The following is a 22,611-nucleotide window of genomic DNA, read 5'->3' as shown; positions in this document are numbered from 1 at the left end:
TGGAACCTTTCAATTAAGCACCTGAGCACTGCGTACAGGACTTGGGAATATAAGTATTAGAGGATCATGGAATATCTGTATTTGGAAGGGACCTCGAGGATCATGTATTCCACCTCCTGGTTCCACACCGGACCTCCTATGGGTCAAGCCCTGTGTCTGAGAGCATTGTGCAAATGCTCTTTGGCCTTTGTCAGCTCAGTGCCAAACCACTGCCCTGGGGAGCCAGTGCCAAATTCCATGTATCTACTTCATCCTCCAGAATGATGCCAAGATAAGTTATAGAGATCGACTTACAAACAAAATTCTTGTCTTGAATTAATGGTACACTCACCATTTAAAAAAAAAAAAAAAAAAAAAAAGATGAAAAAGATAAAAGAAGAAAAAAAAAAGAAAAAAAAAATCAAAGCAACATTCTTACACTGGCATTTTACAGTATTGTCAGATTTTTGTAATTCTGTTTTGTCATATAAGATTCTCTCATCATGAAATAATGACCAAATTCTCTTTTCAGATCTAAACATACAAATGTTAAAGGCAGCAGTGCTGTTCAAGAGTACATTACCAGCTCAAACACTGCTTTGGCTGTAAAACTGAAGGTAGTAAGGAATGTTATCAAGGAGTTAGAAGAAAACATGTAAGTGTAGATTTAAAAGCAACCTGTATTGTTACTTAGAGTTTGATATAGTGTAATCCAATGCACAGTACTTCTAACGTGTGTTTTACAAAATGCTTTGCAATGTAGGCATCTATTAAGATAAATGCTGCAAGTTCTGATATGTCCATGACCTTTTCAAACTGTTCCTTACTCCTACACATCGCTACGAGTAGTTCTTCTGTCAGGAAGGATCACCTGAGTAATTAACCTGTGACCTTAAGTTTGGAATTAAATGCATACAGTGGAAGTAAGAGCTGTGGGTTATTTTGCTCTTTCAGTGTTGAACAGCCGAGGTGTTTTGTTTTGGATGGTGGACAGTGATGGGACAAGTGGGGAATGGCTTTAAACTGAGACGGGGGGTGTTGAGGTTTAGGTTGGATGTGAGGAGGAAGTTTTTCAGCCAGAGGGTGGTGAGGCACTGGAACAGGTTGCCCAGACAGGCTGTGGATGCCCCATCCCTGCAGGCATCCAAGGCCAGGCTGGATGTGGCTCTGGGCAGCCTGGGCTGCTGGTTGGCAGGTTAGAAACCCAACATGACTTTATTGCAGCCCTGGGTGCAGGGGGATCACTGCTCCTAGCATGCACACAGAAGAGCTGGAGCACACAGGTGATGTCCATTCCACTTGTGAACATTCCTGCAATTGCAGAGAGCGTGCGCCTGTTCCAATCACTGCTGCACAGATTAAAAACTGATTGCAGATGAGCTGTTTTGGTATGGGGTTCTTGCCAACGGTCTGCAGTGGCTGTGTGATTCCTCGGGGAGTTGCTCTCCAGCCCAAAGGTCATGTCCTAAGTCGACCAGATCCCGTTTGTGTCCAGAAATGGCTGACAACAGATCAGCTGCTGGTCAAGTTTCTAACATCACACTGGCCTTGCTCCAGTGTCTGTGTCATCAGCCCCAGCACATACGGTGCACCTCTTCAAGGCTTTGCAACACTGAGACTCTGCACTTGGGCTCCAGACATCCTGCTGCACCAAGAGGTTATTCTAGCTTTGGTATCTTGCAACTTTGTATATAACTACATCACTGTAATCATAAATGTCTAGGAGAATGGAGATGGAGAAATTAATCTCCCTGTAATTCTCTGTACTGCAGCCCCGTGGTTGTCAACACCTAATGCAATATTGAAATTTCAGTTGAGAAATTGAAAGCTGTCCCTAACAAAAAAACATCTGGATTTGTTACTGAAATCACACTGAGGATCAATAAATCCAAATGCTTCTAGCATAACCACGATTATAGGCAGTGTTTAGACAAGCTCTTACAGGAAAACCATGAACACAAGGCTAAAGAGAGACTAAGTGATGCACTCTGCAGGAATACTCATGGAAGTCTTCACAGTGCAGGAGTCTGATCTGATTACAGATGCTGTGCTTTAAGTACCCCTTATCATATCTTTTTTTTCACTGTTGTGCAGGGGTTGGACTCAGTGATCTCTGCAGGCTGGAGATGCTGTTTGCTAATGGCAGATGGAGAGAGGAAAAGCAAGTCCAAGGCACGCTGTGCATAGCCACCACATGGCATCTGCACCATTTCCCCCTGCACAAAGGAGGAGCAGCTCACAAGCTTGGCCTGGGCCAGGGAAGGGAGCAGACAAACATCTGGACCGACCCCAAACGAGCTGGTTCTGCAGGTTGGGTGTCTTCTGCTGCTTGTCTCACATCCTGCTGCTCAGCGGTAGATTTGTTCCTGCTCAGTGCTAACAGGAAACTCACACAGCATTTCTGTTTCAGCTGTGCCAACGCTTTGATCCCTTGCTGCTTGGATGGGGCGTTTGAAGAATGATGCCTGTGCTGATGTCCAGCCAGGCTTTGGGGATGAGTCTCCACACCAGGGTCCGTCTGACAGGACTGAGGGTTGGGGATCCAGCCAGGTCGAGTCCAGCATGCTTTGCTCTTGTTCTTAGTGCTTGTTTTTGCTCAGGAGGGCAGGAGGTGAACCTCGTGAACCAATGCCTGCAGACGGGGTTTGCAGAGAAAGAGGTCCTGCAGGCCTTGTGTGACAGCCACGGAGCTGCAGCGAGGCTGCATCCGTGTAAAACACCAGAGATCCACGGAGGTGTGAAGGGGAGCTGTGGGCTGCAGTCACGCAGGAAGGGATGTGCATGCTCGGGGTTTGGTTGTTGTGTGTGTGTTAAGTGACTGTGATACCACTGCTGGGTCAGTGTGAGTGTACGGAACAAGTGTGACAGCCTTTTTGATGGAGCCCTGTGAAAGGAGTCCTATGGACTTGAGATCCAACTATCAGCCCGTGGGCATCATCCAGGAGTTGGGGTAGGGGATGAGGCAAGGGAAGTTGGGCTAAGAAAGGGATAAAGCAGTCTGGCAGTAGTTCTGTGTTTCTCCCATCTCCTGCTTTATTTCCTTCCAGGTGAAATAGATGGGTGCTGCAACATGCCCTTGAATGTAACAAAACCCACTCTAGTGTGGATTTGACATGGGCCCAGCACTGCAAGGTACGCTGCTGGGAGGAAGCGTCCATCTGGCTGAGGGCAGGAAGGCCCTCCAGAGGGATGCACTGAGGCCAGTTGTGCGAGGCTCAACAAGAGCAAGCGCCAGGTCCTGCGCTTTGGTCATGACGACCCCGTGCCAGCTTCTCCAGGATTTGGCTGGGGTAGAATTCCAAGCAGCCCCTGATTCCAGAACGTTGGGCTGGGCTGTTGGAATCTTCTGCCCTTGTGACTGGTCTTGCCTCCCCACCCTGTGCGTCGTGGTGGAGCAGCCTGGTGGCCCTCAGTGATGTCATAAGGGCTAGAATGAGGGGAGGAGCAGTGCGTGCTGCGTCCCTTCATTGGAGCGCTGGAGCTCTGACTGAGCAGCTCGCTTGTTGCACTTGTGCACCGACTGCGTCCCTTTGTCTTCACACCGTCCTGTGCAGCACCTTGTAGGTAAGCTGAGACAGTGTGGGAGAGACGGGGGGACAGTGAGTGCTGAGAACTGCTGGCTGGCGGAGCTCATAGGATCACATTATCTCCATCAGCAGAGGGGTGGCCATGAGGGACAGGGAGGTGATCGTCCCCCCCTGCTCTGCTCTTGTGAGGCCCCAGCTGCAGTACAGTGTCCAGAAAGACAGGGAGCTGTTGGAGAGGGTCCAGAGGCGAGCCACAGAGATGATCAGGGGACTGGAGCACCTCCCCTGCAAAGACAGGCTGAGGGAGCTGGGCTTGTTCAGCCTGGAGAAAAGAAGGCAGTGGGGTGACCTCATGGCAGCCTTCAGTACCTAAAGGGAGCCTAAAAAGAGGAGGGGAATCAACTCTTTGAAAGGGTAGATATCAGCAGGTCAAGGGGAAATGGTTTTAAGTTGAAAACTTAAGTTTTTAAGTTGAGGGAGGGCAGATTTTGGTTTTTCCCTTGTAGTCTTTGCTAAACCGTGGAAGCAAACTGACCTGCTCTTTCTCTCTCCTCTCTCCACCCTCTGCCTGCTTCCCTGCTGCAGCTTTTGCTCGTGGAAGATCAGAGCAAAGTGACAAGGAACGGCTGCGGATTCGTGAGATTTCTCTCCCTCGTTCTGATCTCTTGCCAGGTACCTGCCATGCTTTGTCCCCCCACATGCTTTAGCAGCCCGTGACGCCCCGTGTTTAGTAACACAGCCTCATCCAGCTTTGATGGGACGCTGGTCACGTGTGGGTTTTCTCCACGTGCTCTGCAGCTCAGCCCTCAGAAGGATGCTGTCTGTGGTGCTGTGACCAGCTGGTCTACAGGAAACCAATCCCTTAGGCAAAGAGTCCCAGCCCCAGCTTGTGCAGAGCTGCACAGCATCACCAGGGACACCAGCAGGCGTGCTTGGGCTGTGTGAGTGTGCCCGACAGCTGTAGGGAGCACAGCAGAGATGTGAACAGAGAAAATAAAAGTGTGTTTCTTTTCAGTTCCAGCTTGTCACACCTACGCTGATGGCTGTGGCGTGCAGCGAGATCAGCTGTGGGCCTGACCTGGCATGGACAGAGGTAGAGTATGAAGCTCTGATTGGTCTTTGTTCCCTGACTGCAGCCAGCAGAGTGAGCCGCAGATGTGCTCTCCTGCTTTCCAAGAGAGCTCCTCTGTGGCAAGACAGTAGTGCAAGAGTGGCAAGTTTATAAAAGTACCAGAGCCATCTCGGGTGTTGTGTTTGTCCTCTACTGACTTTTCCCTTGAAATGGCTGCAGAAACAACAATCATTCTCTGCTCTGTTTGGCCTCGCTGTTGGTTGGACTGCTCAAGAGAGCTGCTTGGTGCTTGCAATGGCACTGTTTGCACCTTGTAACTGCAGCCGTAGCTTTGGTTTCCCTCTTCACGGTCTCCTAGCATCTTAAACAGCCAGCCTTCCTGCACAAAGAGCGCAGGAAAGGATGTGGCAAAATACACAAGGCCACCTGTCTGCGTCAGTGCCATTGCTGATTAGTCTGGATGGGGAGAGATGCATCTTTGCATTGCCTGGCGTGTGCCTGCTGCACACCAGGGAGAGAAACAGCCGTTATTAGACTTGCAGTTCCTTCTGAAGTGCCCATGATAAGGACCGAGTGCATTTCCTGCAGCTTTCTCTGCAGATGTGCTCCTCACCTTGAAATCCTCCTTGTTGGTTCCCAGCTCCTCACCGTGGCCTGTGCTCTCTGTTTCAGGCTGAGAACAAGGGGAAGCCCCTGCTAGACCATGAGGTGGCACCTGTGAATGTTCCAGCTATTGCTGCTGCCCATGCTATTAAGAGATACGTTGCCCAGGCAGCGGATGAACTCTCCTTTGAGGTAAGCAGTTCAAGGCGTTCCTTGTTGCTCAATTTTACAATGGCAAATGTCTTCAGAGCTGCACTGGTGCAAGTGCTTTAATGCTCGGCGATGTTTGGCAGTGCAGAAGAATGCAGTCATTTGAGCTGTGCTTTCCTCCCAGCTGTGCTGAAGCTGGGATTGACGTTGCAATCTCTTGCAGGTCGGAGACATCGTGTGTGTCATCGACATGCCACCAAAGGAGCTGACCCCCTGGTGGAGAGGCAAGCTCGGCTTCCAGGTAGGCACAAGCTTCAGACTGGAGAGTGCAACTGCAGTAAAGGCAGGAATCTTAGCTTACAGCTGCTCTGCATGCACAGGATGCCTAATGGACGTAAACAGTTTCCCTGTGTCGGTGTCAGGGGACCTTGCCGTTGGCTGCAAATGTTGAAAAATTATTACCTTTATGCTTTGAACTATGGCCATTTTCTGCTGGATAGTCTTATGGAACGTCAGGCAAGCACGTTCCGAGGGAAATGTTATGTGGCTTTTGGTTTAACAGTTCAGACCTGAGAAGTGCTGCATGCAATAGTTGGCTTCTCTTCTTGTTACAGGTTGGATTTTTCCCAGGGGAGTGTGTGGAACTCATTAATAAGAACATTCCTGAGGCACTCATCAACTCAGTGCCAAAGCCAGGTAGGGATGTTACATTTGATGGTGTGGGGAAGCAAAATGAAGTCTTTTTTGGGGTGCGTTCCATGTTTAGTACCTCCTTTATCCATCCCACATTGTCCTCTGGGTTGATGATTCTTCATGCACACCATGGGGCAGAGATTTGGCCCAATCCTCCTGTGTTTATGATTGGACTTGGGGAAACTATAGAATCTTCATAGAATGGCTTGGGATGGTAGGGTCCTTAAGGATCCTCAAGCTTCCACTTCCTTGCATCAGGCTGTGCTGCCAGCCCCCACATTTAATGTCAGATTAGACCAGGCTGCCCAGGGCCCCATCCAACCTGGCCTTGGGCTCCTCCAGAGATGGGGAAAATCCCTTTTTGTATGTACTGGTTGGTAATGTTCTTCCCGTTCTGACGTGCTCTGTAGAATGTGCTGTGCTCGGCCTCGTCCAACGGAGCCAGACCTGAAATGACCTGGTTTAGTCCTTCTGTTGTGCAGTGCCCAAGAAACGCAGCAAGATCCTCACCTTCCTTCGTTCCTTGGTGAAGGCCCGCCCAAAGAAACCGACCGAGCGGGAGGTGGAGAAGGAAAGGGTGTTTGGCGGTGACCTGGGAGAGCATCTTCTCCACTCCGGTCGTGATGGTAAGGAGCTGCCCATTCCTGAGATCTTCCTCTGCTGGGCATCTAAAGAAGATGAAAGGGAGCTCATATCTAGCAGGGGGCAGGCTGATAGCCGTGGAGACACGTGTAATGGGAGTTGATGGCTGAAGGATAAAGTGAGGCGGATGCTCCTAAGAGACAAGCACATCTGTATTTGCTTCAGCCAAGCCTGGCTGGGCTTAGTGGATGGGATGTGACTCCCGGAAGCACAAGCTGCAGCAGGACTTGAATCAGGAGCTCCACTGACGGCTGGCACGTGTTCTTCAGTCCCCCAGGTCCTCCAGAGCTGCGCTGAGTTCATTGAGCAGCACGGCGTGGTGCAGGGGATATACCGCCTGTCCGGCGTCGCGTCCAACATCCAGAGGCTGCGGTAAGAGTGCTGCGACTGACACAGCCTGAGTGCATCTGGTGTGGCTTTGGGCTTGCCTTCCTCTCGCTCAACCGGGTTTGCGTCCCTCTCTCCAGGCAGGAATTTGAGTCGGAGCAGATTCCTGAGCTCACCGTCCGCGACATTCACAGCGTGAGCTCCGTCTGCAAGATGTACTTCAGGGAGCTCCCGAACCCTCTGCTCACCCACCAGCTGTACGGCAAGTTCTCGGTAAGCACAAGGCCACGTCTTTCATTTCCCTCTTCCTGGGCCTCTTGGCAGATGGCTGCAGCAGTGCCCCAGCTCGGAGGCCCTTTTGCTGTCAGCCCCACGAGGTTTACTCGCAGTGGTGTACTAGCCTGATTGGTGTCTCGCTCCCTTTCTGCACTACTCCAGGATGCTGTTGGTGCCGCTACAGAGGAGGAGCGGCTGCTCAGAATGCAGGACGTCATCCAGCAGCTGCCCGCTCCTCACTACAGGTCAGTGCTGCCCTCAGCCTGCTGAGCTCAGCCCTGCTGCATTGCAGAGGGCAACGATGCGGTTCCAGACTTTGTCTTTCTGAATTGCAGCACGGCATGCTCGTTGGTGCTGAACGTTTGCCTCTCTTGTTTTCCAGGACACTGGAGTTCCTGATGAGACACTTGGCGTGTCTGGCTGGGAGCTCCACCATCACAAACATGCATGCCAAGAACCTAGCCATTGTGTGGGCTCCAAACCTCTTAAGGTAAACTGCTGGTTCTGTTTCAACACAACGCTTACATCTGTTCTCCATTAAAAAAAAAAACAGTGCTCCCTTTTTCTCCATCAAATGTGCTCTTCTCCTGTAAAATCTGTGGCTGACAGAAGAGCAGGAGCCTGAGCTGTTCTCCAACCCCACGGGCACAATGTCTAGGTGACAATTTCTGCAGTCTTGTTGAGATGGGACTGACGTGTCCTTGATCATCCAGGGGAATTTCTGCAGTGGCATCACTGATTGCCCACTGCGGAAGTCTCCAGAGCCTCAGCTGACAGCTTTTGGCTGCAACAATTCAGACTCGGGGAAACGGTCTTGGAGAAATGACTTCTAAAATCTGCCTTTTCTACAGATCACAGCAGAACGAGTCTGCCTGCGCCAGCGGAAGAGCTGCCTGCATGGAGCTGCAGACGCAGTCGGATGTGGTGGAATTCATCATCAACCACACCGACGTCCTCTTCGGCTCCAAATCCGGAGCAGACATTGCAGATGCAGCAGGTGAGTGTCTTCCTCCATTAGCTTGATCTTGACCTGACACCTTGACCAAATGCAGGCCTTCTCCAGGACCTTTGAGATACTCTTTTACCATCAAGGGGACAGCAGACCTCTGGGCTTCCATTAGGGTATGGCATCCTGTTGCTGGATGCTGAGAATGTCCAAGCCCAAACTTCACAAGGAGGAAACCGTCATTATTATGGTTTGCACGCAGGAAAAGCTTGATGCAAGTGTGGCAGCGAAGCTTTCTCAGTTCCCTGCCCCCATTTCCTTGGGTTTTTCCTTGCCTATTTTGATACAGTAAGCTGCTCTTAATGATGACCGTGTCCTTTGCCATAAACACACCTCTTCCCACATGGTTATTTTGAGCTCCTCTTCTTCCAGTGGCTCGGATAAGCAAGCCTGAGAAAAATACAGCACCTCCCCCAGAACTGTGGTGGCTGTGCTGCTGCTTTCTGATCCTCGCTCTTACCTGTGGTTTTCCCTGACAGGGCACAATTCTCTCCCAGGGCCCAAGTCTGTGGGGGTCTCTTCTGCTGCCACAAAGCTGCTCAGCCTGGAGGAGGCACAGGCACAGAGGCGAGGCCACAGCACCTCTTCTGTGGTAACAGAGAGCAGCAGGGACATTGAAGTGGAAGAAAGCCCTGCAGCTGGGCATGGCAAATTCCACACCGTCGTTGACTTTCCATCTGACAGGTAAAGAGGACTTTCTTTTCCAGCACCTAGCATCATTGTTTGGGTGGGTTTTTGTGTTTTCCTGCAGAAACCAGGCAGTGCTAGGAACAAGCAACTGCTGCCAAGAGCTCAGTGCTGCTCTTCCCTCACCCTGCACCACGCACGACTCACAGCATTGGCTGTTCTCTCTCTCCAGACAAAATCCACCCAGCAAGACTGAGGAATCACCAGCTAGCAGTTGGTGTTGCTGCTTCAGCCTCAGGAAGCCATCCTCTGGCAGCAAACGCCAACTGCAGCGCAATGCCAGGCAGCCCTCAGAAACAGCAGTGGTAGTCCTGGCAGGTAAGGGTGCAAATGCAGCTTCCAAATCCCTGCTTTTCAGGAACATACTATTCAAGCTTGCTCTGCACATGTATCTCTTTCTAGCGTTCAATCCCGTGCCTAAATCTTCACCCCTGATCAAGTACCACTGTCGTAATTCAGCTTGTGAAAGTTTGACACTAACCCCTGTGTATCCTTTCTAGGTGAATCGAGCCCTTGCCAAGCCATAAGATCCAGGGCAAGTAGCGAGGATGCTCTGTGTGCTTCCATCAGTGGAGAGCTCATAGGAAGCACAAGTTGCTGCAGTTCTAATAGCAGCCTTCCATCTAACAACATTAATGGAGAGAAGGAGCTCATCGAAGTCCATGCTCTCATTACACCTGGCTCTGCTGAAGTTGCTGACCTGAGCCTCCCAGACACCACAGTCACAAGTGTGGATTTTAACCCAGAGTCTCTGCAGTGCAGCCCATCTGAAGCACAGTGTGAGTGCCCCGACAGCAGCACCTCCATGCAGGAGCAGGTCAGCATCAGTGAAGAGGAGCAGAGCCTCTTGCAGGGGGACTTTCAATCAGGCCTCCAGTCCCAGGCACCGGACAGCAGCACTGAGAGCTCTGAGCCACTCTCTCCATGACAAGACAGGATGAGTCCCATCTTCACCGTGGACCTCTCACACCCTCCTGTCCTTTATATAATAATAAAAGGAATCTTGTGCTCAACCAACGCCTTGACTGCCTCCAGAGTCTTCATTCACACGGACTGGGATGAATGCAGCACACAGCAAGGCACCCCAGCTTGCAATGCTGTGGCTGTGGGGTGCATGCAGCTCAGCTCCGGGTTTGTTCCTGTTTTGTCTGGCTTTGGGATGTCTGCAGGGGGAGCTCTGCTACCATTTGGCATGGTAGCAAATAATCTCTCGCATCCTGGATGCTGCTCATGATACTCCCAAGCTTCCTGGCTGTGGCTTTGTGATGCTTTTCAGGGCCTTCTGATGCATTTTGATGCCTTGGATGTTGCTTAACACCTCCCTCCTCCCATCATGTCCTTTCCTGGCTCCCATCTACGAACTGGCCCTGCAGATCATCTCCAGACCTGTCATCAGCACACTGCGGCAGGAGAAGCTCCCCCTGGCCAACGTCAGGCAGTACTGCTTGGTCTGCAGCTCAGTGGCCATTTCCCTTTTAGGCGGCAATCAAGCAGCAGAAGAATTTGCTCACCCTGCACCACACAAATGCTGCAAAAGCAGAAACAACCTGGGAATCTCTGGTTTGCAAGACTTCACAGACACTTATTGACTGTGTCTGATGGTTCCCTCCCATCCTTGATTTCCTTCTCCCCTTCTCCTCGTCTGATCCCACTGCTGAGCCATGATCAAGCTGCCCAGTGTGGCAGAGCATCGTGCAGAGCCGTGCTGGCACCTCCTCCCCTTCCTCTCCTGCAGCTCAGCCTGCAACCTGAGCAAGTTTTTTTCTGAGAAAGTGACCAGCTCTTTTCCATCCCTTTGCCCCTACAAACAGTTGTCCAGAGGATCTCGTCCAAGAATTCCTGGAACAGCCTGCAGCTGGCTCTCCTGAAGTTCAGGCTCCTGCCTTTGCTTCCTGCCAGGCCCGCATTCCTTGAGATCACCAACTCAAGGAGGGCATGGTCACTGCAGCCCTGACCGCCTCCTGTCGTAACCCCTGGTGTGCACCATGTCCAGCAATGCTTCCCTTCTGCTTGCTGTGCCCAATGCCTGCACCACAGAGTGATTCTCACTGCACTCCAGGAGTCTGTCAGATTGCTTGCAGCCAGCCATGCTGATTTCCCAGACTGACTGGAATCCCCCATCAGGATGAGAGTCAGTGAGTGCGATGCTTCTGCTGGCTGCAGTAAGCAGCTCCCACCAACAGGCTCTCTTTCCAGGCGGCTGTAGCAGACCCTCACCTCCAGAAGCCCTGTACTGCTGCACTTCCTAATTTTACCCACAAGTTCACAACCTGCTCATGGCTCTTCTTAGTTCTTTGCACTCAACTTCTCATCATAGAGGGCAAATCCCTTGCCTTCCAGAATTCCATAGTATCAATTGTGTCTGCTAATGTCAGGATTTTTTTTCTTTCTTTTCTTTTTCCATTTTCTAGGTAGGAAAATGAATTTCTGAGCCAGGAGAAGCAGAAGTGAAACAGTCTTCCTGGCACTGCTCAGGTTGCAGGAGTTGCCAAGTGCTCCTCAGGTAATGTGTGCTGAAGAGCTGACCTTGGTGGCAGGGGCTGTGGCTGCATTTTGTGCCTGTCATGCGGGAATCCAAGAAAGCCTATTCAGAGCAGGAGCTGCAGAGCGAGATAAACATCACGAGAAGGTAAGGCTGAGAAGCAAGGACACCTCCAGAAAGAAGAGAAAAACTGAGTCAAGTGAGCTGCGTGACGGCCGTGTGATGCTGACCATGATTGGAGGAAGAGCGCATGGCTGGGAATGACTGATGGCTCTGGTTGGATGGGTGCCTGTGTGCACAGAGTTAAGGAGTGTTTGTGGGATGTTTTGCTGGCATCTAACGGCTGTAAGGGGAAGTCAAGAGAGAAAACTTGTGAATGCATAGAAGGGATGTTAAAATCTGGAACAGACTGTTTGGATCAGTCACAGCTGAGTCCAGATTGCCACACTGTCAGAACCTGGGGCCTAGGATTTTCCTTTAAGAGTGCCAACTGCTCATTTTAAATGATAAAAAGTAACATTGATAGAAGCTTCCCTCCTTGCATTAGAATAAGGCATTGATATTTGATGTTTCTGTCTTTCCATTCCTTTAGCAGCCTGGGTGTTGATGCAGCTGTATGCATCTGCTGCCCTCTCCTTCTGTTTTGTGTAAAAGAACAGTAAAATATGCAATCAGTGTGAGATCTTTCTGAAGTATTTTACTTTATTTGCCCCTAGGCTGCAATGGCTGGGAAATGGCAGTGTCACCCAGGAGCCCACACGGCGACCTGATGTCTCATTGTTGGGGTCTATTGGAAACCACCACGATGACAAAAGAATGCCTGGGATTCCTCCGGCCCAAATGCCAAACCTTGCACTTGGCTGTGCTGAACCTCATCAGGTTCACCCAGGCCCACCTCTCAAGTCTGCTGAGCTCAAACAGATGTCATTTTTCTCGTGTCCTTCCATTCCGAGTCCATCTGTTCCCCAAAGCAAAAGAATTTGGAGGGAACCACCGACAGTTATGTGAGCGATTTCAGCGTCTATTTCTGATCATGGCAACAACTTCAGAGGTCACACTTAATTTACGGTGCCCGTTGTAATTCTGACCAAGGCTGCAGTTGCAGCTGACTTCCCAAGGCTGCAAGACGTGGTGGTGACACAGCCTTGTGCTTCTGCATTGGTGCTCATCCCACGTTTCCTTTCTCTGTCTCGCAGGTCAGCTCCTGCTGGAAGCAGATGGTATCCCAGTGTGAATGAAGGTCAGTGCAGGAGCAGCTGCTGATGGGAGGAAGGAAGTCCATGCTGAAGAGCTCTGAAGCATCTGCAGGTATGGTTCTGGAGGAGGCAGCAGTGATGTCGGAGGGCTCCCAGCAGGAAGCTGTCTCATCCAAATGCTTGCTGAGTGGTTGGAAGGGAGCTTTCTGCATGACAGCAGCACCAGTTGCTTGCTTCAAATGCTGCAAAGACAAGGATTAGCACGAGTTCCAGTATCTACAGTATCATCACGAATCACGATAGGATTACAATGTGTCCTCATACAAACGCAGCCATTTCTCTCTGAGTCCAAAGGCTGTCCGGAAAGCATCTTTGAGGTCTCTCACACCAAACCACTGCTGTCCGTGTGGGATCTGACTCATTAGGGTATAGGGGTTAGGAACCACAGGCTGTCTTTTGAGAACGGGTTCAGTCATTTCCTTACATCTTGCACCAGCCGATACGTGCCGTCTGCCTTCCGTGCCGACAGGATTGGGGTGTTATAAGGCCACAGACAAGGTTCCAGAAGACCATCCTTAAGCACTGTCTGTGTTACAGCTTTTAGACCCACTCTCCCTTCTAAGGCTATGGGATATTGTTGCTGTTTCACAGCTCCACTCCCTCCTTGGGCAGTTATTTGTAAGGGAAAATTGTGAGTCCACCCCGATTTCCTTCCCCTGCCCACACCTTTGGATTCATTTCTTCTTCATCACAGCTGTTAACACATTCATTGACCCCTGATATCTGTTTCACAGACTTGCAGCTGTAATCCTCATTTAACTGTTAAATCTCTCCCCCATAAATCGGTCCCTGCTTCAGGCACACAGAACAATTGCCCTGCAACTATTTTATCTTTCCATTTTAGTTCTGTGGTCTCCAAGAGTGGAGCTGTCACTTCTGATCCCTCAGCCCCAGTTATGCACAACAGCCACATCCAGATACACGTCTGGTACCTCTGAACTAGCTAATGCTGTAGGATGGAATGTTGTTTCTGCACTGGCTATCAAATGTGGGATTGCTCTGAAGCAGTACAGCACCATGTGTTTTGTAATTTGCCCTTAGAAACAGTTTGAAAAAGTAGAAAGACTTTATTAGTATTAGTAAAAAGAAGTTATTTCATAACATATTTTAGAAATACAGTTGTTCAATCATGTGATCAATTCTCACTTACAGAACTGTAATAGTTACAAATTGCATGGGTATAGCATTAAGGACCAGAAAGCATGTTGTAAGGCCATTCTGTTTGGATAGGAGAAGCTCAGCAAAAGAAAAACAGACTCCAAAGAAGCCAGGGCCTCCACACAAGGCCGAAGTGACTCACTCTGTGGGCAGGTTGGGATGCAACAGGCAGGCATCAAGAGACTCCCCTCTGTCCTCCTTCCAAACTTCTCTCTCTTCAGGGATGAGCAGGTGTCCAGAAATAGTGGCCAAGTGTTGATAAGCAGCTGTCAGATGTTCAATAATTAGCAGTATACCTGCTGAGCTAGCAACAATTGGTGTTTAGCCAGTCACACACACACACACAGAATGGCCCGGGTTGGAAGGGACCTCAAGGATCAGGAATCTCCAACTCCCTGCCACAGGCAGGACCACCAACATCTGTAGCATTGCATATATGCACACTGCTGGATAGAAACAGCAGTGTGGGAAAAAACTGTATGCTGTGGATGCAAAGGGTGAATCAGAATGGCTTAACAGCTGTCCCACAAGGAAAAGCAATCCCTTACCTGCTGTGACATGCTCATGGCAACACCAATGCAGAAGCTAGCAGCTGATGCCCACAAGGACAGCCAGCCTGGACTTATTTTCACTACATATCTTTGTCCTGATGTCCTTGTAGAACCTGGGACATTTCTCCATCTCAGCAGAAGAGGGCAAGAGGGGTAGAAAGCATGCACACTCTCCTCTATTTTTCTGGCACTCAAAGAGAAAGAGAAAATGAAAATCAGCTGTGTTTCCCTGCCCATGGCAAACACCAGCCTTTCCATCCTTATAGTCCTTCATGTCATCAGCACTAATTGAAACAACATCCCACTCACCTTTGCCATGTCTGGCAGAGGTTGCAGCTCTTTCTATTGCATCCCTCTAGCTTTCAAGTCAAGAGCTCCTGTGTCACACAAGGAAAAGCAATCTTTTACCTGCTGTGCCATGCTCATGGCAGCAGCAATGCAGATGCCAGCAGCTGATGCCCACAAGGACAGCCAGCCTGGACTTATTTTCATTACATAACTTTGTCCTGATTTCCTTCTAGAAGCTTGGACATTTCTCCCTCTGAGCAGCAGAGGGCAGGATGGGTCCAAGGTGAGGGCACACTCTGCTCTTTATCTGGCACTCAAAGAGAAAGAGAAAATGAAAACCAGATATTTTTCCCTGCCCATGGCAAATACCAGCCTTTCCATCCTTACAGTCCTTCCTGTCATCAGCACTAATTGAAACAACATCCCACTCACCTTTGCCATGTCTGGCAGAGGTTGCAGCTCTTTCTATTGCATCCCTCTAGCTTTCAAGTCAAGAGCTCCTGTGTCACACAAGGAAAAGCAATCTTTTACCTGCTGTGCCATGCCCATGGCAGCAGCAATGCAGATGCCAGCAGCTGATGCCCACAAGGACAGCCAGCCTGGACTTATTTTCATTACATATCTTTGTCCTGATGTCCTTCTAGAAGCTCTAACATTTCTCAGCAGCAGCAGAGGAGGGCAGGAGGGGTCCAAGATGAGGGCACACTCTGCTCTTTATCTGGCACTCAAAGAGAAATAGACAATGAAAACAAGATGTGTTTCCCAGCCCATGGCAAACACCAGCCTTTCCATCCTTACAGTCCTTCCTGACATCAGCACTAATTGAAACAAGATCCCACTCACCTTTGCCATGTCTGGCAGAGGTTGCAGCTCTTTCTATTGCATCCCTCTAGCTTTCAAGTCAAGAGCTCCTGTGTCACACAAGGAAAAGCAATCTTTTACCTGCTGTGCCATGCTCATGGCAGCAGCAATGCAGATGCCAGCAGCTGATGCCCACAAGGACAGCCAGCCTGGACTTATTTTCATTACATATCTTTGTCCTGATGTCCTTCTAGAAGCTGGAACATTTCTCCATCTCAGCAGAAGAGGGCAGGAGGGGTCCAAGGTGAGGGCACACTCTCCTCTTTTTCTGGAACACAAAGAGAAAATGAAAACCAGATGTGTTTCCCTGCCTATGGCAAACACCAGACTTTCCATCCTTACAGTCTTCCTGACTTCAGCAATAATTGAAACAACATCCCACTCACCTTTGCCATGTCTGGCAGAGGTTGCAGCCCTTTCCATTGCATCCCTCTAACTTTCAAGTCAAGAGCTCCTGTGTCACACAAGGAAAAGCAATCTTTTACCTGCTGTGCCATGCTCATGGCAGCAGCAATGCAGATGCCAGCAGCTGATGCCCACAAGGACAGCCAGCCTGGACTTCTTTTCATTACATATCTTTGTCCTGATTTCCTTCTAGCAGCTGGAACACTTCTCCATCTCAGTAGAAGAGGGCAGGAGGGGTCCAAGTTGAGAGCACACTCTGCTCTTTATCAGGCACTCAAAGAGAAAGAGAAAATGAAAACAAGATGTGTTTCCCAGCCCATGGCAAACACCAGCCTTTCCATCCTTACAGTCCTTCCTGCCATCATCAGCAATGGAAACAACATCCCACTCACCTTTGCCATGCCTGGCAGAGGTTGCAGCTCTTTCTATTGCATCCCTCTAGCTTTCAAGTCAAGAGCTCCTGTGTCACACAAGGAAAAGCAATCTTTTACCTGCTGTGCCATGCTCATGGCAGCAGAAGTCCAGATGCCAGCAGCTGATGACCACAAGGACAGCCAGCCTGGACTTATTTTCATTACATATCTTTGTCCTGATGTCCTTCTAGAAGCTGGAACATTTCTCCATCTCAGCAGAAGAGGGCAGGAGGGGTCCAAGGTGAGGGCACACTCTGCTCTTTATCTGGCACTCAAAGAGAAAGAGAAAATGAAAACCAGATATGTTTCCCAGCCCATGGCAAACACCAGCCTTTCCATCCTTACAGTCCTTCCTGCAATCATCAGCAATGGAAACAACATCCCACTCACCTTTGCCATGTCTGGCAGAGGTTGCAGCTCTTTCTATTGCATACCTCTAGCTTTCAAGTCAAGAGCTCCTGTGTCACACAAGGAAAAGCAACCTTTTACGTGCTTTGCCATGCTCATGGCAGCAGCAATGCAGATGCCAGCAGCTGATGCCCACAAGGACAGCCAGCCTGGACTTATTTTCATTAGATATCTTTGTCCTGATTTCCTTCTAGAAGCTCGGACATTTCTCCCTCTGAGCAGTAGAGGGCAGGAGGGGTCCAAGGTGAGGGCACACTCTGCTCTTTAACTGGCACTCAAAGAGAAAATGAAAACCAGATGTGTTTCCCTGCCTATGGCAAACACCAGACTTTCCATCCTTACAGTCTTCCTGACTTCAGCAGCAACTGAAACAACATCCCACTCACCTTTGCCATGTCTGGCAGAGGTTGCAGCTCTTTCTATTGCATCCCTCCAGCTTTCAAGTCAAGAGCTCCTGTGTCACACAAGGAAAAGCAATCTTTTACCTGCTGTGCCATGCTCATGGCAGCAGCAATGCAGATGCCAGCAGCTGATGCCCACAAGGACAGCCAGCCTGGACTTATTTTCATTACACATCCTTGTTCTGATGTCCTTCTAGAAGCTGGAACATTTCTCCATCTCAGCAGAAGAGGGCAGGATGGGTCCAAGGTTAGGGCACACTCTGCTCTTTATCTGGCACTCAAATAGAAAGAGAAAATGAAAACCAGATGTGTTTCCCAGCCCATGGCAAACACCAGCCTTTCCATCCCTACAGTCCTTCCTGCAATCATCAGCAATGGAAACAACATCCCACTCACCTTTGCCATGTCTGGCAGAGGTTGCAGCCCTTTCCATTGCATCCCTCTAGCTTTCAAGTCAAGAGCTCCCGTGCCACACAAGGAAAAGCAATCTTTTACCTGCTGTGCCATGCTCATGGCAGCAGCAATGCAGATGCCAGCAGCTGATGCCCACAAGGACAGCCAGCCTGGACTTGTTTTCATTACATATCCTTGTCCTGATGTCCTTCTAGAAGCTGGGACATTTCACAATCTCAGCAGCAGAGGGCAGGATGGGTCCAAGGTGAGGGCACACTCTGCTCTTTAACTGGCACTCAAAGAGAAAGAGAAAATGAAAACCAGCTGTGTTTCCCTGCCCATGGCAAACACCAGCCTTTCCATCCTTACAGTCCTTCCTGACATCAGCACTACTTGAAACAACATCCCACTCACCTTTGCCATGTCAATCAGAGGTTGCAGCTCTGTCTATTGCATCCCTCTAGCTTTCAAGTCAAGAGCTCCTGTGTCACACAAGGAAAAGCAATCTTTTACCTTCTTTGCCATGCTCATGGCAGCAGCAATGCAGATGCCAGCAGCTGATGCCCACAAGGACAGCCAGCCTGGACTTATTTTCATTACATATCTTTGTCCTGATTTCCTTCTAGAAGCTTGGACATTTCTCCCTCTGAGCAGCAGAGGGCAGGAGGGGTCCATGGTGAGGGCACACTCTGCTCTTTATCTGGCACTCAAAGAGAAAGAGAAAATGAAAACCAGCTCTGTTTCCCTGCCCATGGCAAACACCAGCCTTTCCATCCTTACAGTCCTTCCTGACATCAACACTAATTGAAACAACATCCCACTCACCTTTGCCATGTCTGGCAGAGGTTGCAGCTCTTTCTATTGCATCCCTCTAGCTGTCAAGTCAAGAGCTCCTGTGTCACACAAGGAAAAGCAATCTTTTACCTGCTTTGCCATGCTCATGGCAGCAGCAATGCAGATGCCAGCAGCTGATGCCCACAAGGACAGCCAGCCTGGACTTATTTTCATTACACATCCTTGTTCTGATGTCCTTCTAGAAGCTGGAACATTTCTCCATCTCAGCAGAAGAGGGCAGGAGGGGTCCAAGGTGAGGGCACTCTCTCCTCTTTTTCTGGCACACAAAGACAAAGAGAAGATGAAAACCAGATGTCTTTCCCTGCCCATGGCAAACACCAGCCTTTCCATCCTTACAGTCCTTCCTGACATCAGCAGCAACTGAAACAACATCCCACTCACCTTTGCCATGTCTGGCAGAGGTTGCAGCTCTTTGTATTGCATCCCTCTAGCTTTCAAGTCAAGAGCTCCTGTGTCACACAAGGAAAAGCAATCTTTTACCTGCTGTGCCATGCTCATGGCAGCAGAAGTCCAGATGCCAGCAGCTGATGCCCACAAGGACAGCCAGCCTGGACTTATTTTCATTACATATCTTTGTCCTGATGTCCTTCAACAAGCTGGAACATTTCTCCCTCTGAGCAGCAGAGGGCAGGATGGGCCCAAGTTGAGGGCACACTCTGCTCTTTATCTGGCACTCAAAGAGTAAGAGAAATTTGAAAACCAGCTGTGTTTCCCTGACCATGGCAAACACCAGCCTTTCCATCCTTACAGTCCTTCCTGCAATCATCAGCAATGGAAACAACATCCCACTCACCTTTGCCATGTCTGGCAGAGGTTGCAGCTCTTTCTATTGCATCCCTCTAGCTTTCAAGTCAAGAGCTCCTGTCACACAAGGAAACGCAATTTTTACCTGCTGTGCCATGCTCATGGCAGCAGCAATGCAGATGCCAGCAGCTGATGCCCACAAGGACATCCAGCCTGGACTTATTTTCATTACATATCCTTGTCCTGATATCCTTCTAGAAGCTGGGACATTTCACCATCTCAGCAGCAGAGGACAGGATGGGTCCAAGGTGAGGGCACACTCTGCTCTTTAACTGGCACTCAAAGAGAAAGAGAAAATGAAAACCAGATGTGTTTCCCTGCCCATGGCAAACACCAGCCTTTCCATCCTTACAGTCCTTCCTGACATCAGTAGCAACTGAAACAACATCCCACTCACCTTTGCCATGTCTGGCAGAGGTTGCAGCTCTTTCTATTGCATCCCTCCAGCTTTCAAGTCAAGAGCTCCTGTGTCACACAAGGAAAAGCAATCTTTTACCTGCTGTGCCATGCTCATGGCAGCAGCAATGCAGATGCCAGCAGCTGATGCCCACAAGGACAGCCAGCCTGGACTTATTTTCATTACACATCCTTGTTCTGATGTCCTTCTAGAAGCTGGAACATTTCTCCATCTCAGCAGAAGAGGGCAGGAGGGGTCCAAGGTTAGGGCACACTCTGCTCTTTATCTGGCACTCAAATAGAAAGAGAAAATGAAAACCAGATGTGTTTCCCAGCCCATGGCAAACACCAGCCTTTCCATCCCTACAGTCCTTCCTGCAATCATCAGCAATGGAAACAACATCCCACTCACCTTTGCCATGTCTGGCAGAGGTTGCAGCTCTTTCTATTGCATCCCTCTAGCTTTCAAGTCAAGAGCTCCTGTGTCACACAAGGAAAAGCAATCTTTTACCTGCTGTGCCATGCTCATGGCAGCAGCAATGCAGATGGCAGCAGCTGATGCCCACAAGGACAGCCAGCCTGGACTTATTTTCATTACATATCCTTGTCCTGATGTCCTTCTAGAAGCTGGAACATTTCTCCATCTCAGCAGAAGAGGGCAGGAGGGGTCCAAGATTAGGGCACACTCTCCTCTTTTTCTGGCACACAAAGACAAAGAGAAGATGAAAACCAGATATCTTTCCCTGCCCATGGCAAACACCAGAATTTCCATCCTTACAGTCCTTCCTGACATCAGCACTAATTGAAACAACATCCCACTCACCTTTGCCATGTCTGGCAGAGGTTGCAGCTCTTTCTATAGCATCCCTCTAGCTTTCAAGTCAAGAGCTCCTGTGTCACACAAGGAAAAGCAATCTTTTACCTGCTGTGCCATGCTCATGGCAGCAGAAGTCCAGATGCCAGCAGCTGATGCCCACAAGTACAGCCAGCCTGGACTTGTTTTCATTACATATCCTTGTCCTGATTTCCTTCTAGAAGCTGGGACATTTCTCCATCTCAGCAGAAGAGGGCAAGAGGGGAAGAAAGCACGCACATTCTCCTCTATTTTTCTGGCACTCAAAGAGAAAGAGAAGATGAAAACCAGCATTGTTTCCCTGCCCATGGCAAACACCAGCCTTTCCATCCTTAAAGTCCTTCCTGACATCAGCAGCAACTGAAACAACATCCCACTCACCTTTGCCATGTCTGGCAGAGGTTGCAGCTCTTTCTATTGCATCCTTCTTGCTTTCAAGTCAACAGAGTCTATGTCACTCAAGGAAAAGCAATCTTTTACCTGCTGTGTCATGCTCATGGCAGCAGCAATGCAGATGCCAGCAGCTGATGCCCACAAGGACAGCCAGCCTGGACTTATTTTCATTACATATCTTTGTCCTGATGTCCTTCTAGAAGCTGGAACATTTCTCCATCTCAGCAGGAGAGGGCAAGATGGGACCAAGGTGAGGGCACACACTCCCCTGTTTATCTGGCACTCAAAGAGAAAGAGAAAATGAAAACCAAATGTGTTTCCCTGCCCATGGCAAACACCAGCCTTTCCGTCCTTACAGTACTTCCTGACATCAGCAGCAACTGAAACAACTTCCCACTCACCTTTGCCATGGCTGGCAGAGGTTGCAGCTCTTTCTATTGCATCCCTCTAGCTTTCAACTCAAGAGCTCCTGTGTCACACAAGGACAAGCAATCTTTTACCTGCTGTGCCATGCTCATGGCAACAGCAATGCAGATGCCAGCAGCTGATGCGCAAAAGTACAGCCAGCCTGGACTTATTTTTATTACATATCTTTTTCTTGATGTCCTACTAGAAGCTTGGACATTTCTCCCTCTGAGCAGCAGAGGGAAGGAGAGCTCCAAGGTGAGGGCACACTCTCCCCTGTTTATCTGGCACTCAAAGAGAAAGAGAAAATGAAAACCAGATGTGTTTCCCTGCCCATGGCAAACACAAGCCTTTCCATCCTTACAGTCCTTCCTGACATCAGCACTAATTGAAACAACATCCCACTCACCTTTGCCATGTCTGGCAGAGGTTGCAGCTCTTTCTATTGCATCCCTCTAGCTTTCAAGTCAAGAGCTCCTGGGTCACTCAAGGAAAAGCAATCTTTTACCTGCTTTCCCATGCTCATGGCAGCAGCAGTGCAGATGCCAGCAGCTGATGCCCACAAGGACAGCCAGCCTGGACTTATTTTCATTACATATCTTTGTCCTGATGTCCTTCTAGAAGCTGGAACATTTCTCCATCTCAGCAGAAGAGGGCAGGAGGGATCCAAGGTGAGGGCACACTCTACTCTTTTTCTGGCACACAAAGAGAAAATGAAAACCAGATGTGTTTCCCAGCCCATGGCAAACACCAGCCTTTCCATCCTTACATTCTTCCTGACTTCAGCACTAATTGAAAGAACATCCCACTCAAGTTAGCCATGTCTGGCAGAGGTTGCAGCTCTTTCTATTGCATCCCTCTAGCTTTCAAGTCATGAGCTCCTGTGTCACACAAGAAAAAGCAATCTATTACCTGCTGTGCCATGCTCATGGCAGCAGCAATGCAGATGCCAGCAGCTGATGCCCACAAGGACATCCAGCCTGGACTTATTTTCATTACATATCTTTGTCCTGATGTCCTTCTAGAAGCTGGAACATTTCTCCATCTCAGCAGAAGAGGGCAGGATGGGTCCAAGGTGAGGGCACACTGTCCCCTGTTTATGTGGCACACAAAGAGAAAGAGAAAGTGAAAACCAGATGTGTTTCCCTGCCCATGGCAAACACCAGACTTTCCATCCTTACAGTCCTTCCTGACATCATCAGCAACTGAAACAACATCCCACTCACTTTTGCCATGTCTGGCAGAGGTTGCAGCTCTTTCTATTGCATCCCTCTAGCTTTCAACTCAAGAGCTCCTGTGTCACACAAGGAAAAGCAATCTTTTACCT

General features: G+C 49.5%; 1 protein-coding gene and 2 long non-coding RNA genes across 3 annotated transcripts in view; 2 read left to right on the top strand and 1 right to left on the bottom strand.

Moving 5' to 3' along the window:
- LOC149912493 (uncharacterized) overlaps positions 1-22,611 on the bottom strand; it is a 215,133-nt gene that overhangs the window by 85,024 nt on the left and 107,498 nt on the right. The gene's annotated exons all lie outside the window — the stretch shown is intronic.
- On the top strand, positions 3,413-4,599 carry LOC149912499 (uncharacterized). The gene is made up of 3 exons (XR_016461511.1): positions 3,413-3,543; positions 4,092-4,178; positions 4,522-4,599. It is a non-coding gene; the product is annotated as an uncharacterized LOC149912499 (long non-coding RNA).
- Positions 5,554-21,263, top strand: LOC149912498 (rho GTPase-activating protein 32-like). The gene is made up of 9 exons (XM_090130832.1): positions 5,554-5,632; positions 5,946-6,027; positions 6,507-6,650; positions 6,936-7,038; positions 7,134-7,208; positions 7,652-7,759; positions 8,121-8,266; positions 8,755-8,922; positions 21,238-21,263. The coding sequence occupies exons 1-9, from the start codon at positions 5,582-5,584 to the stop codon at positions 21,261-21,263; spliced, it is 903 nt and encodes a 300-aa protein (XP_089986958.1). The 5' UTR covers positions 5,554-5,581.

Source organism: Phasianus colchicus, chromosome Z (genome assembly GCF_987193195.1).
Source record: "Phasianus colchicus chromosome Z, bPhaCol1.hap1.1, whole genome shotgun sequence".
Lineage (NCBI taxonomy): Eukaryota > Metazoa > Chordata > Aves > Galliformes > Phasianidae > Phasianus > Phasianus colchicus.
Note: the sequence above shows the minus strand (reverse complement) of the source record. Positions and strands in the feature narration are given on the sequence as shown.

Coding starts and splice junctions, on each gene's coding strand:
- LOC149912498 (XM_090130832.1), top strand. CDS start 5,582: ATGCCACCAAAGGAGCTGACCCCCTGGTGGAGAGGCAAGCTCGGCTTC. Junction 5,633..5,945: donor GAGGCAAGCTCGGCTTCCAG/GTAGGCACAAGC, acceptor TTCTTGTTACAG/GTTGGATTTTTCCCAGGGGA. Junction 6,651..6,935: donor TCTCCACTCCGGTCGTGATG/GTAAGGAGCTGC, acceptor CGTGTTCTTCAG/TCCCCCAGGTCCTCCAGAGC.